The sequence below is a fragment of the Periplaneta americana genome, chromosome 1 (genome assembly GCF_040183065.1).
Source record: "Periplaneta americana isolate PAMFEO1 chromosome 1, P.americana_PAMFEO1_priV1, whole genome shotgun sequence".
NCBI lineage: Eukaryota > Metazoa > Arthropoda > Insecta > Blattodea > Blattidae > Periplaneta > Periplaneta americana.
The window spans coordinates 24,930,571-24,950,117 of NC_091117.1; the positions used below are offsets into that span (position 1 = coordinate 24,930,571).

At 36.3% G+C, this 19,547-nt stretch overlaps 2 protein-coding genes and 1 long non-coding RNA gene across 6 annotated transcripts in view; 1 reads left to right on the forward strand and 2 right to left on the reverse strand.

The window, feature by feature from the left end:
* neur (E3 ubiquitin-protein ligase neur) overlaps window positions 1–19,547 on the reverse strand; it is a 591,978-nt gene that overhangs the window by 13,118 nt on the left and 559,313 nt on the right. For all 4 annotated transcript variants that reach the window (XM_069813349.1, XM_069813207.1, XM_069813434.1 and 1 more), the window contains 2 exons: window positions 5,065–5,179; window positions 2,518–2,977 (listed from right to left, as the gene is read on the reverse strand). In XM_069813349.1, the coding sequence (XP_069669450.1) occupies window positions 2,518–2,977; window positions 5,065–5,179 (575 nt within the window). The remainder of the gene's footprint in view (window positions 1–2,517; window positions 2,978–5,064; window positions 5,180–19,547) is intronic.
* On the forward strand, window positions 16,157–18,160 carry LOC138691081 (uncharacterized). Its single transcript, XR_011329747.1, has 2 exons — window positions 16,157–17,494; window positions 17,836–18,160. It is a non-coding gene; the product is annotated as an uncharacterized lncRNA (long non-coding RNA).
* Window positions 17,507–19,240, reverse strand: LOC138691013 (myb/SANT-like DNA-binding domain-containing protein 3). Its single transcript, XM_069812691.1, has 3 exons — window positions 18,663–19,240; window positions 18,313–18,483; window positions 17,507–17,968 (listed from the first exon to the last, which is right to left on the reverse strand). Exons 1-3 carry the CDS (start codon window positions 18,924–18,926, stop codon window positions 17,549–17,551), a joined length of 855 nt encoding a protein of 284 aa, XP_069668792.1. The 5' UTR covers window positions 18,927–19,240; the 3' UTR covers window positions 17,507–17,548.

A 19,547-nucleotide genomic window follows, 5' to 3' on the forward strand; every position in this document is an offset into this window, starting at 1 on the left:
GTTTATATACCGAAAAACAAATGCACACGCAAAGCGCATCCCTCAAAGTACACGTACACTATCTGTTGGTGCTAGTTCAGGATATCCCTATTAAGACTTCAGTCTTGAGGTAAGTCTCCAGAGTTCAGCGCCTGCTTGAATTTTTCCGACTGTACCATTCTCCAAATTAAGCGGGAGAAAAAGTAGACATTAATACAAACGATACTGCGCGCATATGGTCGAGATTTCGTCATTGTTTTGTTTTAAGCAGTTCTCTTTAGCGAAATGGCGGCAAGCTATGAAAGTACAGATTTGGGAAACTATTTTCAAGCATGTCTATGAACGTAGAACTATGAAGAAATGGTATTTATCGAGTGTTCGCATTTCTCCACGGGAATTATTGATCTCAACGATCTTTCACGACTCTTTTTATGAACTATATGTCTAGGAGGTAAATCTGAATGTGTATGGACAATCATCTAATTCAGATAAATCTCCCTGAAGTAAGCCTCTACAAGTAAGTCTCCAAAAAATCTTTGCGTTATGGAGCTCTTTCATGGTGAAATAGTTATTTATGCAACAAATGGATAATCTTGGTGATGATGACATGAGTGAATGTTTGTCAATTTTCACGAGTGTCATAATAAGATTAACCACGAGTTGGCATCTTAGCATTATAAATTGTAGGAAAGAAATTCAATTCGGGATCCACAGCTGACAAAGAGCGTATTCCGAATCTCAGCGCTGAGCAATCTCATGGCATCACGGTGTTCCGAATTTCACCGATGGCTTCACTGATGCTCCACCGGTGTCGCACCGGTGCCATCAGCTTGCAGAGGTGGTGGCAGTCTCCATCAGCTGCCATCAGTGAATCTGATTGGTTCTTGTATAGGGCGGGAATTAGCAGACTAATGACATCGTGCACTGTTGTGTCATGGCGGTGTGTTCTGCTGTATTGTTAGTAAGGTGCACAACGTAAAAACAATATGTTAATGGCTTATAAGCGAACATGTCAACGGACCAGTTATTACTATCGGTTCAAGAAATAAATTGTTTATGCTCTCTTTTCTTTGAAGGAGACGGCAGTACGGAAATTTCGCAAAATTTTGCTAGCGTAGCACAGACAACAACTTATACAGTCGCCATGACAGCCATCGATCCTTCCAGCAGTTTTGTTCCTATTTCGCTGCAGCGTGACGTCATTGTTGTCCACCGGTCCGGTGAGATTCGGAATACGCTGAAATTGTCTTCATATGTTCGTATCGATTAGTTGCACCTGGCTTTGGCATTAAGTAAAGAGAAATGGATGGCCTTGCAGGTTATGTTACAATTGTTCCTTTATTTTGTTAATATAGTTTCTCTGAACCACAAAACTGTTTTGTGTAATATTACAAAGGTAATACAAAATTGTTAAAGATTAAAATAAAATGATACGTTATCTTCTGTCCTGCATTTCATTTCTTGTTACGTCGTGTGTAGAAGCGACAACCAAGATAGCAAGCGTTCCGGTATTACGTCACAGCAAATACGTCATTGCTTTTATCGGCACGCGTGCTATAATAAGCCAATTTCGCACGATTTTCGATGTAGTAACAACCTGTTTATAATGCTAGTATGGCATAAAATAATATTTATTTATACATCTTGATTACACAACTTTTAACACTGTATGACTTCGGAATATGTATGATAAGAACTTTCTTGTGTTAAATATTAACGTACCTTGTTAACATGTTTCGACCTATTTTCGGTCATCTTCGGACAACGAAGAAGTAAGCACAATCAAATACATAGCACAAGAAAACGGATACAACCCCAACATAATAGACAACATAATACGTAAGACAAAACAAAACCACAAAAAAAAACAGAAGAATACAACACAAACACAAGAACACAAAAAATACATCACACTAACATACGAAAACAAAAACACACATAAAATTGCAACCTCATTCAAGAAATTAAACTACAACATCGCATACAGAACAAATAACACTCTACAAATCATCTCAACACACAAACAACACAAACAAATAAATACAACCACACAGGCGTATACAAACTCAAATGTAACACCTGCAACAACTTCTACATAGGACAGACAGGCAGATCATTTCAAAGACGTTACAAAGAACACATTACAGCTATAACAAAATTACAAAACACCTCCACATATGCAGAACACATCACAAATGCCAACCACACCTACAGAGACATCAACACAGACATGGAAATACTGCACATCCAGCCAAAAAGCCAGAAACTCAACACACTAGAACAATATGAAATATATAGACACATGAAAACACACCCCAACGACATTCTCAACACACAACTCAACTTCAAAACACATACACTCTTTGACTCTACACTACGAACGCACCCACACAGGAAACAAGAGGCGCCAAGACCAACAACGACCAGTTCCGAAGATGACCGAAAATACGAGTAGATCGAAACATGTTAACAAGGTACGTTAATATTTAACACAAGAAAGTTCTTATCATACATATTCGGAAATATTTATGTACTTACCTGTGGAAAGGCAGAGAGTTGAAATAAGTTCCAGGCTGTTGAAATCTAGGTCCAGGCATGTCGTTGCTGGTGGCATCCTCGGCCACAGTCCGCTGAGACTGGGGCTGCTGGTGGTTCTGCTGGTTGATGCTGAGTGCCGTGAGGGATGGCAGAATGAGTCGCTCCATGGCGGCCGAGTCCCCAGGACTCGCGTCGCCCCCCATTGCCAGATTACGGCGGGAGTTGTTGAGCTGCTGCCTAGGGTCCACCAGCTCGATTGCGGTCGAGTTTCCATACACGTCGATGATGGCCCAAAGTGGGCCCCTCGTCTCCACGCCGCTGAAGAACACTCCTTTCTCCTCTCCATTGATTCCAAAGTGCACGTCTCCAGCCTGGGTTACATAATAGAAGAGTACTGTGTCCCGCTCTGCAAACCTTTCTGCTAATGCTTTTGCCCAATATCCGGGTTTGTTCGTGAGATCTGAAACAATAAATAGAAAAGTTCTATTTAACTAATACGCCACTAATCACGACTGAACTTCGAACTCTTAATGAATCCAAATATGTCAAACTTTTGATTGAATCACAGCTTACATCTGTACAATTACTATTTTTAAAGTAAACTGATACTGTTTTACGAAGATGATGATAATAATGAAGATACTAATAACTAGAGCTAGGATTTATATGTAGTATGAGTTAAGAATGACGCCGAGTATAGTTGAGTCGATGTGATGCCGGTTAAGAAGGTTTTAAGCCTGGTTGACAAGACTCAAAATGCAGGAAAAGTCACAAGGACTAGACAATGCGGCTTTTAAACCCCCCGCTCTTTTGTAAGTGGTGGTTAAGAGGATTAAAAACCATTAGCGCTAACTAATGGAAGAACCGAATGACAAGAATGGCAATTATGAAGAGCGGGGGGGGGGGGCATGGCTTGCATGTTTGTAAACTATACCGACTAAAATATTAGCTATTACTACACACGAATCCTAGCTCTTACTAATAACAGTGATGATGTTAATAGTAACAATGATGACAATAATAATAATAATAATAATAATAATAATAATAATAATAATAATAATAATAATAAATTCCCCAGTTTTCCAAATGTTACAGTTACCGGTATACAATAAATTACATCCTCATCCGAATGTTGATATTTTCAATATGAATTTCTCTAGATACAGAATTATTTGTTATCACATTTTACAGAATATTGTTGTTAGTTAATTTGAAGCTACTTTCACACATTATTTCAATTTCTCTTTTTTTTCTTTCTCTTATTTCTATTTTGTTTCAGTTTTTAATAAGTGTATGTTTCCTTTTCCTTGTTTATGTTTTATAAATTAATTTGTTAGTCGTGAACATTGTAATTGGGACGGATCCTTGATCTCCAGAGAACAAGGTGCCGGTGCAGGTGTTACGTGCTGTCTCTTCTCACTTTATAGATCTCTTGGATATGGAACAACAAGTTTTGATGGAGAAATCATTGCAATAAGTGAAAGTCTCAGGAATATGCCACATCAATAAATTTAAAAATGCAGTTATATTGTCAGACTCCAAAGCAGCTATTCTATCAATAGCCTCTAGACACACGCCTTCATCTCGAACAGCAGAAATAACTAAAATGCTCTCTCAATTAATAACATTCAATAAAAGAATCGTATTCCAATGGATACCATCCCATTGTGGAATCCTGGGAAATGAGAATGCGGATGCTTTAGCAAAGAAGGGCAGCACTGCTACTTACAGACCTGTTACTAAATCTACATATTACTCTGTGAAAAGATTTATTAAATCTACATACTTAGACTTCAACAAATAAAATTTGATAACACAATCTCAAGGGAAAAAATGGAACTCTCTGCATCAAAATCCACAGTTAATTCCCGATTTACCACGAAAATCGTCTGTAGCTGCATTTAAATTGGCAACAGGCCATGATTGTTTGGCTAAACACCTGCATAGAATTGGAATATATCAGTCCCCTAACTGCCCATTGTGCAACTCAAACCAAGAAATGGATTCGGAACACCTCAAAACCTGTGCTTCATTGGCTGGTCATGATAATATCTTTGAAAAATATTGGAGTGCAAGAGGTCAAATGACTTTATTGTCAAATGCCTGGCATTAGAAAACAACAACAACAAAACATACTTCATTCCATAATGTCTGACAGGCGACGTAAACATTGCCGGCAGAGGAGGACAGAAGTATAACAATTACTATTCAACCAATGACAGAATCTCATTCTACGCTTGTGTTGAAGTTGGGCGGGCTAGAAGGCTTCAGACCGCCCCACTTCAAGATAAGCGTAGACTGAGACCTCTTCTTCTCTCTCTATGCCGGCAATGTTTACGTAGCCCATCAGACATTACGGAACGAAGTATAGTTATGATAAAAATTTTCCCCGGAAATCAATGTATGAATATAAGAAAAAATGGATAACTTTTACTTAAGATAATTTAAGATATATTATATTTAGGTATGTAATCTAAACCAAAATAAGTTTCATTTGTATACTAAAATAGTTAATTACATTGATAAAAATCAACAGTAACCTACCTGGGCAAGCATATTTTGGAAGACCATATCGAAGATTATTTGGGTCATTGCATGTGAATCCAAATCGAATTACGCCACTCCAGTTGTTCGACACTTCTAGGAATTTAACACAGACCTGAAACAAGAGGAATACTTCAGTTTAGTATAAAATAACCAAAATTTATTATTTTAAACTGCAAGTTTCACGATGTCAGTTAATTTTACACATCACGATTCAACAGTCTCATATTCGTGTATATGTGAAAATGCAACTGCCCTTTTTTTTTTAACTCTACTCTGCTCTTTCGAGGATAGGAAACTGTCCATTAATGAACATTTAAAAAAAGTTCAATTCAACAATGTAAGCATATGTCATGGTCGCCATTTTATTAGAGACTAAAGAAATCATCCAATCGCAATATATATTATGACACGGAAATCGAATTGGCTGAAAGAGCTGGAAAGTGAAATAAACAGATTAGGACTAAATTGGCTATGGAGAGAACTAGAGTATATAAACACGAAAACTATTGGAAGAATAGTAAAAGAGAGAGCAAACGAAATTTCAAGACAAGATACTTTTAGTAATATGAAAGACCTAGGATCACTAAAATACTGTAGGGAGGTGAAGTAGTTTTGGGAACAGGAAGAATATGTTAGACTAAATTCAAGGGAAGAGAGAACGGGAATGGCATGGTGGAGATTAGGTATCTGGGGACTCAAGAATAAGAGAGGGAACGTAGAGAAGGATAAATGTCCTTTGTGTGGACTAGCTGAAGACGCAATGCATATTGCGCTAAAGTGCCGGGCAACGAATGATTTGAGAAACAGTTGGGTGGATAAAAAATTTCTACAAATAAACGCTATAGTAGCTTATAAAAAATGAATGGTCACCTAAACGCAAGCAATCTGCATAAATTAGGAAAATTCCTGTTTAGAGTTACAATTAGATGGGAAGAGAAAGTCAAAGCTCTAACGGAGATGGAATTATAAATGTTGAGGAGTTACACGATAAGAAACTACGAAGAGTAATTATTATTTTTATTATTAGTAGTATTATTATTGTAAACAGAGGATACTTATAAGTTCAAATGTATTAATTTTTTGTTATATTTGTATAGGGAGTGATGGCGGATTAAGAACTGGAATACATCTAATCCGCCATGGCGTGAACAATGATTGATGAAATAAATAAATAATGACACGACAATCCTTCAAAGCAGATAATAATAATAATAATAATAATAATAATAATAATAATAATAATGCTTTATTTTTTCTGGCCTTCTCTTCCACTAAACCAGAGAATAAAGGAAATACATGATAACACAGTTTTGATCCGTTAGGAAATATATAAAATAAAATGACTATAAAATTTATAATGGGGGTGCTGTAGAATTAATTTCAGTTCCAATGAGATAATGAAGCACGGGGGTTTTGTATCATCATTGTTACCGCATATGAAACAAAATAACTTACTCAGCAACGACCGAACGATGGGTATTTTCTGAAGAAAGCAACATTCCATGTCAGTGGTCGAGTGAATACCCATAATGCAACCCATATGTCTCATATGAACTGGAACGGGCTAGTCCTAAAGTTAATGTTTGGTGCGCGGGTAGTCGCTATAATCGGTATGGATCATTTATCTTCGCAGAGGAAACAATTCGATCAGGACCATAACTGGACATGTTGAAAAACTTTTTCGAACTACAACTGCAACAGGAAAAAAGCATGGGTATCATGTTCTAACAGGATGGTGCACCACCTCATTTGGCAACAGACGTCCTTGATTATCTGGATGACACAGCTGACACCACCCGATTTCTTTCTCTGGGGTTTCGTGGAGAATGATGTGTATGCACAACGACCCAGCAATATTCATGATCTCAGAGCAAAGAAAGTTACTCCTGAGATTTTAGACCACACACGGGAGGAATTAGTCCTGGGAATTTTCGCAATGGTAGGCACGTTGAGGTCTAATTTGGACAAAACTCTCATTCTTCTAGATTGAATGTACCAATTATTTAACAATAAATAGAAACTCTTCTCATTTTATCACGTTTTTATTTTATGTCTTCCCAAACGGATCACGCTGTATAATCAATCAATCAATCAATCAATCAATCAATCAATCAATCAATCAATCAATCAATCAATCAATCAATCAATCTTCTTAATGTATTCAGCTGTTTGCTGACAACATGTCCACTGTAGTCTATTCAGTTGTTGTTTTTCACGAGAAATGAGGGGTATTTTGATCGGTGTTTATTATAGCTGCCTGTTGCTAGTAGCCAGAGATGGGTGTAGTCAATATACAGGGTGTTTAAAAAATACGGGGCATAATTTCAGGTATGTATTTCCCACATGTAGACAATCAAAATAGTTCATTACAACATGTGTCCGGAAATGCTTTATTTCCGAGTTATGGCCTTCACAACATTGAAATTCACCGGAACGTTTTTCTTTCCGTAGGTCGTTGCCGTCAAAGGAGACATTAAGAGGGCACTCTGACGTTCATTCCGAGGCGAAGGTTACATTCAGTGTTGTGTAGGTACTTGGATCGAAGGTTTCCTGATCGATGGATAGGTAGAGCTGGCCCAATTGCTTGGCCTCCACGCTCACCTGATCTGAACCCTCTCGATTTCTACTTGTGGGGCCATTTAAAATCATTGGTTTATTCGTCTCCGGTGCCTGATTTGGAACCCCTTCGGAATCGAATTGTGGCATGTTCTGAGGACATACGCAATACTCCTGGAGTTTGGGATCGTGTTCGCAGGTCAATGATACATCGATGTGAGGTGTGTATTCAAGCAGGAGGTGGACATTTTGAACATCTTCTGTAATGACAACGACCTGCGGAAAGAAAAACGTTCCGGTGAATTTCAATGTTGTGAAGGCCATAACTCGGAAATGAAGCATTTCCGGACACATGTTGTAATGAACTATTTTGATTATCTACATGTGGGAAATACATACCTGAAATTATGCCCCGTATTTTTGAAACACCTTGTATACTGCAGGGCTGTGTCTTCTGCAACTGGTACTGATGATTTTAATTTACTTATTTTGTGGTTTATGGATGGACAGTATAGAAGAATGTGTTCCAGATCTTCATCATGGTTATTACACCACAGACAAGTAGGATTATCAGAAATGTGAAATCGGTGTAGGTACAATTGAGTGACAATGTGACCTGTTCTGGCTCTTGTTAAAAATGTTTGAACATGTCTGGGCAAGTTTTTGTACATTTCCAGGTCATTTGGTTTCTTTTGTACAGACTGTAAAATTTTTCCTTTGTCAGAAGAGAGCCAATTGGTGATCCATAGGTTTGTAGAATGAGACTTCACTGAAGCAAAAGCACTGGATAGAGAGGTCACTTGAAGAGGTCTTGGTTGCAAATATGTTGCCTGTTTTGCAATATTATCGACTTTCTCGTTTCCAGGTATACCACAATGACTAGGTATCCATATCACCCTGTATAATATTAATACAAAATCGAAACAGAAAAATATGCATAAGCCAGATGATTATCGAACTTAAATACATACAGTACTTAAACTAGATGACAGATTAAATTACATGATTACTTAAAAAACTAGTTATAATTGTGAGGCATAATATATCTCCTGGGATACTGCATGATGGTGATTATACGATGATAAATGTTGGTCATGTGATTATGTTTCCCAATGAAAAGCACCTACGAAATGTACAGCATCTATAATTAGAAGTTTACATACTTTTGTGCGAGATCGTGCGTATTTGCTTGGTTTCAGCACAAAACCAATCCGCGGAAAGTCTAAAATTCCACATTCAATATTCCCAACCTAACACACATAACAATTTCCCTCTTCTTACCGCTTAAGTGACATATTGATTTTACTGCTTTAGGCTTTTAACATATTATTTTTAGAGACGTTCAATATAGTAATAATTATAAATTGGAAACTTACCACTGCAATTTCACCTAAATTGCACTGTTAATTATTGTTTTTAAATATTTGCAAAAATTAAGTAAACTCTACAACTCCACTAAAGTTACCGTACTGCGTTCGCGATGCAAGTAACATTAAGGAAGCCGTGAAAAAATCAACAAGATTCCAGACTCATCATAGACTGGGGGGGAAAAAAAAGACAGACGTATATCACGGCCTGCTGGAGTATAGTAAACACAGAAAACATTTTAAAGCAACAATGTTGAAGATAGATATTTTTGTTTTGCAAATCTGCCGTCATTGAACAGAAACCAAGATGGAGATTTCATTGCAACTAATTAGAAATTCCCCTTTCAGGTATGTAATAAACGATCTTCGCACAAAATAATGTACGATACACGAGCGGTATGTTTTCTTTCAATTCTCGGAAATTAAAAAAGCTCAACTACGTTTCGCTTTTTCAAACTTTTCCTCGAACATAAAAACTTCAACATACCGCTCTTGTAACGCATATTACTATTTCTCATTAGTCATAAAATACTACTGCAAACACAATATAAAGCTCACTTCTGAGTAAGGCTAAAATGCATTACGACTGATCTACAAGGCTTTCTAATGGGTTCCAGAGCAGCTTATGCTCAATGAAAAACAGTTCCTTGCAGACGTTGAATCCGCACGTTGCTGATACATAACATTTCAAATACGTTAATGCATTTTTCATGAACCTGAAATCCTCGCATGTCAAGACATTCATGCATTCAGCCCGCTTCCCCGCAGATGTAATTTTAAACGCAGTCGCCATTTAGGAATTAGGAGAACGGAAAAATGTAGGACGGTAATTTATCAACGTCACTGAAATCGTCGTGACAATTTGACGAGGTGAATCAGGGAAATCCCTCCGCAGACACTGATAACCAAGGAAACACGAGTTTCTTATTGAAATAGCTAATACAAACGAGATCGCAGTCCAGGAAGATTGAGTTGCATAATATTCTACTCTCTACTCTGACAGGAAATGAAAACCATTATGTATTAATGCTATTAAGAGGGAACTAACATTTCGCCGAAGGAAATTCATTTACTGTAGTTACAGACTGTTCTGGCGCTTTAGTGAATGCTACGTCACTTACTCTTGTCACAACAGTATTAGGTCGCGTCCTTATTGAATTGGACTATGTATAAACAGGTTTGGATTAAATTTGAACCCAGAGGGAATCGTGAGAAATTGTCAGACTCCTTAAATTTACATGAGCTTACAAATAGGATTCTTCAGAACTCAGAATATTAATTTAGATCACAGAGGCTTCCTCCTTGCTCTGTCATTGCCAAACAACAATTTATACTCTATACACAGAGATACCATTCTGTTTGTGGAACGGCAGCGACAGTTGCTTGTACTAATACACAGCGCGCCGCTGTTACGTCGCATATATAATACGATCGCTCTCTTATTCTAGTCATAAACAATGTCTTTCTTTTTCCCACAGAGTAACAACATAAGATCGCACGCAGCTGTTTACGTTCCACATATAAAATGGTCATCTAGTACCCATTTCATACAAGTTTTTGTAAGTTTCCAAAAATCTTCCACCTCCTGAAACCCGCCGCCCTGGGCAAGCGCCCAGTTTTCCACCCACTAAATACTGGATGAGTTCTAGTCTATATATATATATATATATATATATATATATATATATATATATATATATATAATTTGAACTGGTAATGGAAATTACGGAAAAATGGCTGAACGGATTTTAATAAATGACCCCTCATTTTGAAGCTTGGAACCCGAAGTTTTTCAGAAAAATAGTAGTTTTCAGTGAAATATCAATTTTCCTATTTTCCAAAATCCATCTGTCGTCAGTTTTGAGAACTAATGGCTTTTTTCAGAATGAAACAAAACACACACACTATAATAAACAATATTACACGAAGGTCATAACTGCAGGATTTCTGATATATTTAGAGGAAATCAGAGCAGATTCTGTGACATCATAATGACAACAATATGTCGATCTTCATTTGTGGTATTTATAACGTCTCTGTAATTAGTTATTAAAAACTTTCAAGACTTGTTGAAAACAATTTACAGATCTGATTCTGTGGTGTGTAATTTTCTGAGTATATCTGTGTACTGGACATTAAAAACTACAAAACTTGAGGTAGTTTGATGACATTATCACCATTAAAAGTGAAATATTATTATAGTTAATGCCATGATAAGAGTATTTGTCACTAACATACATATTAATGATATAGCCTATTGATATGAAACTCAAACATTTTGGAGTTACACAAGTAGACGTAGAGAATATCTTAAATTAGATCTTCATTTCTATAATTTACTGAGTGAGGGCTGTATAACATACACAGTATATGTTACTCAAAACTACAAACTTACGCAAGTTAAAATTATTGTTATTAAAAATGGAATATTTTTATAGTTATTAATCAAGTGGTGTAGGTCTCTTTCATATACTTAAAGGCGGTTGGTGTAGATATTTATATGCGTGATTATCTCCAGTATTGCCTAGAGAGGGCGCAAAAATTACAGTTCCTAAGGAAAGACCAAAAGGTATTACTTACTGATAAAATAAGAGGTCTACAAGATTTTGTAGTCTCCCGATCATTTCAGCAGGATAAAATGATTATACCCTCTACATTTAAAGGTAGTTCACGAAACATGCAGCAGCTTTACGAAGATGCTATGTCTATTGTTCGAAAGCATGGCAAACCTGACATTTTCTTAACTCTCACCTACAATCCACAATGACCTTCTAGTGCTTTACTCCCACATGAAAAATCCACTGATCGTCCTGACATTGTTACTTGCGTTTTCGCTTTTAAACTCAAAAACTGAAGGTGGATAGATTCAAGAAAAAGTATTTGGCATAAAAAACCATTCAGAGAGAGTATGTTTCATTATTATGGAAGCAAATAACTTTTAAAATGACTGGTAGGCATATTCTTCATTGAAAATAAATTCTGAAAAAATTTTATTTGAATGTCTAATGAACTTAGTTTGCAGCATTTGCTGCATAAGCCACTAGTTATCTTATATTTGTAATACAAAATAGTTTATCATATCTACATCTGCGACTCATACAAAGTGGATTTGATGATAAAATGTGCAATGAGCCATTAGCACTTGTGACGGTTTTAAGCACCGTGAGTGTGTCATGACTCATGGTGGTCGGTGTCGGATGTCGACTCTATCCCGAGACAAACAAAAATAACACATTCCGAGAATCTCCCATTTCAACCGTCCGGACGCGCCGGGATTGCTAACCGGCGTTTTCTGTTTTCAACGCAGAACACGTCTCTGACAAAGACAAGTTTTTGAAGTGAGGCGAAACTGAAGCGGTGCAAGTTACATTAATAACAAGTTATTTGTTCTTGTAGCACAACGACTGCCATAAAGTACGTGGAATTCGTACTCGAGGAAGTGGGGTAAGCGAGTGGACCCGTGCAGAAGGTGACAATCTGACAATGTAATGAAACCGACTGCGGTGCTGTGGACACGTCGGTCGGGTCAGCCGGGGAAATACCCTTTCCTCCACATATCGATTTCATCTGATATATGGCAGCAATAAGGAGTTCAATATCCGGCGCCAGAGCCGCTTGAGGACGGAAGTGGGACAAGTCGCTTCTTGTCCTTGCAGATCTGATATTTTGGGCGGTCGCGTCATGTGAAATTTCGTAACCAGTGGCGGTGCGTCAATAAGAGCACAAGAGCACGTGAACACCTTGCTTCCATTAATGCACGACTAGTTTTATTATTTAACTAGCCGTACACGTGCGCTCCGCTGCACCCGTTAGAAATAAATATAAAGTAATTACATAATTAAAATAGGACATTTGATCCAGGGAATATTCGTGTTTGATAGAAGGATAAATCGTTTAATATGTTACTCAATTTAAATTGCATCCAAATAATTAAAATGCGATAATTTTGGCCCAGAGATCACTCATTAGTGCAATGACAATTCCTTTAACATGTTTCTAATTTTTATTACATGCAACCATAGTTTAATGGACATTGACATCATTTAGATTTAATGTGTATACTTTATTTTACTTGTTATCGGTTTCCATTGAATTATGGTAATAATTTTAACCCTTGTTTTCTACGTATTCAGTAAATGGCGTTTGGCCCACGATGGTTCTGAACCCTTCAAATAACTTAAATTATATTATATTATATTATATCAGACGTTACTGTAATAACATTATAGCATTATGTCCATCTAGAGCTACACTAGAACTACACTTTCCAATCGTGAAATAATAATTAATTATACAAATCGGTTAATTTAGCTTCCGATATTACTTAATACAAACACAGAAACATTCTCTGTAGGCTATCTTTCATAGCTGTCGATTGTTGCTGTCCAAGGCCCCTTATAGACGAAGTCATTTGTTTTTTATTTCATTATACGGCCTTAGATGGCAGTTATTTTAATTTTAAAACTCATTTATCTCATTAAATATCAGTCCTATCGAAATTTTTCAAGGAATAAAACTTATCGCAAATTATTTTTAAAGAAACTTTTGTTGTGTAACATTTTTCACAAAAAATCAATAATAAGCGAGATATTTCGATTTATTTAATTCAGACCCCCTTATAACACCCCTTTTAAATAATGTATTTTGAATGCCATATAGCCTAAAATCTAAGTTACAACGAACATAATTTATATTCCAATTTTCATCGAAATCCGTTCATCCATTATCGCGTGAAAAGGTAACAACCATACAGACAGACAGACAGACATACAAACAAAAATTAAAAAAAAAAGCGATTTTTGGTTTCAGGGTGGTTAATTATATATGTTAGGACCAATTATTTAAAAAAAATCGAAAATTGCCAGAAAAATTTCGGCTACTGATTTATTATTAATATAGATACCGTATTGGCGTAGTGGGGATGTATAATATCAGGATCTAGTATTTTAAACTTCCCGCATCTTGCATAAACTTATGTAAACTTGGCAACATCCGTTCACGTACAAGCCGTGCTCTTTTCAAGAAGGTTACAGAAATTTCACGCATGCGCGGGAGAAAATTGTCTTTCGTTGGCCGCTTATGACTCGTCAAGAGCACAAACATCATTGTATAGAGCACATCTAGGTCAGAAAGCATGGGTAGACATAACGGCTCGATTAGAAAAGCCAACGTACTAATGGTAGGAATGATCATGATTTTAAAATCAAATGTAGGAAACAGAAAACGGATGTAGGTAAATTCTCATTTTTAAATAGAACTATAAATGATTGGAATGACCTACCTGCAGCGGCCTTTGAGGGCTGTCCTTCCTTAAGGAGATTCAAGAATAACTTAAAAAGTTGTGTATAAAGTGCAAATTAAAATGAAGATGACATTTAACATAAAATTTTCTTTAAGGTGACATGTATTTATTATTTAGCCTGACGAGTTACTCCATTGGTTTGAATTGTAAATTATTTAAAAAATAGCGTGTAAGAGGGCCTTAGACTAGAAATGTTTAGCTAAAATGTAGTTCTGTTTATAAATATGCACAAGGGTGTAATTATCTGTCTTATTTGAACTGTTGTATCAGTGAAGCGAGGTGAGTCAGTGAAGTTATGGTTTTACAGTGCAGTGAATAGTTCCGATCAGTGATAATTTATAGCGTCAATGAAATGTGTTCTATAGTGTCAGTGAAATGTGTCATAGTGCCACTACAGTGAGTGAGATGAGAGTAAAGTGTAAGACTATTGAAACTTATGTAGGGCCTATACATATGTAATTATTGTGTTAAATTGTATTGTGTATTCTTATTGTATTGTGTATTGTATAATTGTATTGTGATTTTATTGTGTATACCACTGCCACCGGGTGTTTGCCCTCTTGCAGTGTAAATTAATACATACAAATCATTAAGTGAACAGTGAATCTATCTTACAGATGTCAGGTGCATCGATGCCTATCGTTTACGTGCTATATATCGAGGAGAAAATTTAATTAGTCTGTATTTTAGCCTGCAGGTGTCAGCATCTCACTTTCGGAACGTTTACTTTATGTGGATATGTGTACAGTGCTGCTACGAAAGTGTAGTTTGTGAATTACTATACTTCAGTGTCGGCATATAGCATAGTTTGGCTTTCAAAGACGTGCTGGCTGAATGTGATGGTGTATGAATTTAAATATTTGTATGGTGGTATATATTATTTAAGAAAAATATTTACTGGCATGTATTTATAGTAATCAATCTATGTGAATGGGATTACATTATTGGTATAGGCTATAGTGCATCAGTGTGTTGTGAATCAAAATATATTACTGAACACACGCTTTTGTAAATTGTTTTATGTATTAATTTTTAACAAACGTAAACAATGAACTCTGTTCAAGTAATTTTGAAGAGTAAAGAACTGGGTAAACTGGCTTTCCAGGAAAAATTAGAAATAAAAAGACTGGGTTTCATTATTATTAATATTAATATTAATATTATTATTATTATTATTATTATTATTATTATTATTATATGTTGTTTTGAATTTATATACGGTTTTTTCGACAGTGAAACATTGGAATCATGATATTTCATATTAGGCTAAAAACGTACGATTTCAAATTCTCTTCGATTTTGGAACACAAAATTGTGAACACACATAATAGTTTATCACGAGCCGCCACTGTTCGTAACCATCTCAATGCCTATGCAAAGACGACTTTGAGCACTTCCGTTTATTCGTCGACAGTATCCATCACATTCCATGAAAATTTACTCGGGTGCCTTCGTGAAACCCAGTGTCTCTGGTACGCACGTCCTTTCGTGTGAAACAACTGTAGACGACCTATCAGAGCTCTCAGCAAGAAAAAAGGAACAAGTGTCAAGAAGTTGCCGCTTTTTCAATCATTCTAAGAGTCTCGTAACAATTCAGTTCCTGTGTAGTATTGCGTAAGGCTATGGAACTGTGAAATTTCTAACTTCTATATTTTTACACTAATTAATCTGAAACTTTTAACACATATTTCTTACAATGTGGATATGCAATACACAAATGTTCACTTTGATATTCAAATTAGTTTACTTATAGTTAATTTTGTTCTTTTTAGTAGATAATTGTTCCAATTTTCAAAGTTTAAAAGAACTGGCTACCCTACCCCATTATCACCTGGCCTAGTTGCCTCATAAGTGGTGCATTCTTAGGCCCAGTTGCAGAAACACTGATCAAAATATGATTGGCGATCAAGGAGGGTTTGATTGGCCATCAGTTCTATTTCTGTTGCAGAAAGAACAATCAGTATTTGATCGGAGATCAGTCTTCCGTCAGATTTGATCAACAGATTTTCGCTGGTTAAGTGACTGATCACTGATCAAGTATATGTTGTTCTGTTCATTGTGCATACTGTAATTTATATAACAATTAGTTACAGCGTAATAGTATTGTTTTCGACGTAGTAATGGATTCTTCTGATGAAGAAATTTTCGAACAATATGAAGAAATATTATTAAGAAGACGGCATTTCCGCGACAGACATGAATTGTTTTTTATGTATAATGAGAGAGAATTTGAACAGAGATTTAGGTTAAGTAAGGATTCGTGTGTTTTTTTACTTTCGAAAATTGAAGCAAATATATGCAGACAGACAAATAGAAACTTACCACTTTCTCCTATGAACCAACTTCTAATAACGCTGCGATTTTATGCTGTCGGAACTTTTCAAGCGGTCTTGGGTGATCTTGTTGGGGTCCACAAATCAACTATTTGCCGAGTAGTAAGGGATGTTACACATGAAATTGCTTTGCTTTCGCAGGATTTCATAAAGCCTCCAACCTCAGACAGGGAACGACTTGAAATCCAGAGAGAATTTTCAGCCATGTCAGGATTTCCAAGAGTCATTGGATGTATAGATTGCACTCACATCCCCATCCAATCACCTGGTGGAAATGACGCTGAACTTTATCGCAATAGAAAAGGTTTCTTTTCTGTGAATGTACAGGCAATATGTACACCATCATTGAAATTCTGGAATGTTGTAGCCCGTTGGCAGGGTTCTACACATGACAGCACAATATTTTTAATGAGTAGGTTACGAGCTCAATTCGTAAACAGAGAGATGGGAAATGGAATTCTTTTGGGTGATGGAGGCTATGCATGTTCAAATTTCTTGTTGACTCCCCTAGCAAACCCCACGACAGAAGCAGAGGAGTTGTATAATTCAACACATATATACACTCGAAACTGTATAGAGCGAGCATTTGGCGTGGTAAAAAGAAGGTTTCCATGCTTATCGTTGGGTCTCCGTTTCAAGTTGGGAAGGCAACGATCAACAACACTAGAATGCATTGTTGCATGTTTTGCCATCCACAATTTATTGTTGGAGAGAGGAGAAAATAATCCCCCACCTCCTGATGAAGATCTCATTGCAAGATTCTACCCACAAGCTGATGAGGGTGAAGCACCTATGGGAAGAAGGAGAAATGGAGGGAACACAGTCAGAACTACACTAATAAATACACACTTTACAACACTGGCAGAAAGGTGAGCAAAATACTCGTAATTAATTAGTTCTTTTATTTTTGATGCAAACTTTATTTATTTATTTTCTTTGGCTAGAATTGCCCTTTTAATCTCTAACTCTACTTGGGCCACTTGTAGATTAGTTTTTAAAATTTCAATTTCCATTTCATGTTTTTCGATCAGAAGTCGACACCTTAATTCATTAAAATCAGTTTTACTGGACGTATAGTCTTCCAGCCTGCTTCTTTGTGATCTTGATCTGGGCCTAATTATTCCACTCCTGCTTCCTGTCAGTGGGTTTATTGGTGTAATTTCTGATGACAGATGACGACCTGCTGACAATGAATCTTGTTGATTTGCAGAAGACGGGGACGGCGGAATAGATGAGGCCTCATCTCCATATTTGTCCCCAGTGACATCATGACCAGAAGTTGAATGCAAACGAGCAGGGTGCACTATAGACACAGCTCCATCAAATAAAGTTTCATGGCTATCCTGTAAAACAAGATGAAGTATACAATATAAATACACAAACTGGAAAGTTATTTGTTTTGTGTTTGAACTGAATGGCACTATTTAGCCGAAAAATTTGCTTAATTTTTTTTGTTAATGTATTGTTGTTTGCTGTGAGCTGGTTTCTTATAAAATAGGGTTATAAGACTGTAAATAAATTAAAGGCAAAATGAAGTTCATCTACTCCAATTATATTTCCATTTCACCACCTCAATCGATATTTTTATATTCTGAGTGATGGGATGATGATGGATAATGTAGATGGATATTTTTTACTTTTTTTAGGCCTACCCAAATTATGTCAAACTAAGGTTATATATTCTTACCTCCAGTATATTGCAATCCTGTTCTGTTACTTGAAAAACTTGGTACTGGCCATCACTGTCACAAGGATTATTCACAGGTGCAAAATGGGAATTCAGCCTGGATATTAGTCTTTCGCCATCTGCATCTAGCTTTCTTTTAAAAGTTCCTCCACCAGTTTTGTAGAGCTCTGCCTGGAAAAAACAAAGATTCAATGTAGGTCAAGAAACTAGTTAGAAGAAAATAATTATGAATTTAAATCTCCCTCTATATTTTTGAGACGTAATAATATTTATGGAATGCCACAAAAACGTAACTGTCCATTAATAAATCTAAAAATAGGTAAAAATTATACGTCACAGCTTAGGCCTACCTTATCGTCAGCTGCAAGTTTCTTGGTTCTCCTTTTGTAGTTTTCATATGCAATCTTTAATTGCTGGGGTGTTCTTGCGACCTCATATGTAGCTTCATTAAATTCTGAAGCAATTTTCTTCCAGGCCTCCTCTTTCTGCTTCACCCAAACACTATCTGTCTTCTTATTTTCAATGATATGCATAAAGCTCTCTATGATGTTCAATAAGAGGGCTCTATCATTGTCAGAAAAATTGGGCCCCCTTACGTTTTTTGTTTGCTTCATAGTCTATACAAATACAATCCGCTGTTTCCCTTCTACAAAAACAACAAAACAGCAAAGCATTCACTTGTTTTCCTATTCACCGCCTACTAGATGCATACGTTTCGCGACTGTAAAAGAGCATCAAATTGGCTGTGGTTGCTAAATAGCGATGTTGTCAAATGTTTTTCTTTCTCAAATCAACAATTAGTAAATTGAGACAAGTTGATTGGAGATTTACGTTTGTGCAACCCAATGAACAATCAAATAAATCAGACATCAACTGATTGGCGATCAGGGACTGATTTGATTTGCGTTTCTGCAACCGGGCCTTAGTATTACTTGTGACGTTCAGACCTGTCTTCGGACAGTTGACTGAACAAAATCATTTTTCTTTAAATGTATATTTAATTTATTCCTGATAGATGTAACTTATGTAAAATATGATACATGTTTTCAGATTTTTCCAATTACTTTTTGAGAAAAAATATTTACCTTTTTAGTTATTAATTTTTCAATTTTTTAAAACTTATCACATCCTCAACACATGGTGATTTGAATACCTTCAGTAGCAGAAGAAAACACCTGTCAGTTTACTTCACTTGCTTTTGTGGAGTTCTGTATAAAATTTCACTGAGATTGGAG

Coding starts and splice junctions, on each gene's coding strand:
- LOC138691013 (XM_069812691.1), bottom strand. CDS start 18,926: ATGAAGCAAACAAAAAACGTAAGGGGGCCCAATTTTTCTGACAATGAT. Junction 18,484..18,662: donor AACTTGCAGCTGACGATAAG/GTAGGCCTAAGC, acceptor TGTTTTTTCCAG/GCAGAGCTCTACAAAACTGG. Junction 17,969..18,312: donor AGGATTGCAATATACTGGAG/GTAAGAATATAT, acceptor CTTGTTTTACAG/GATAGCCATGAAACTTTATT.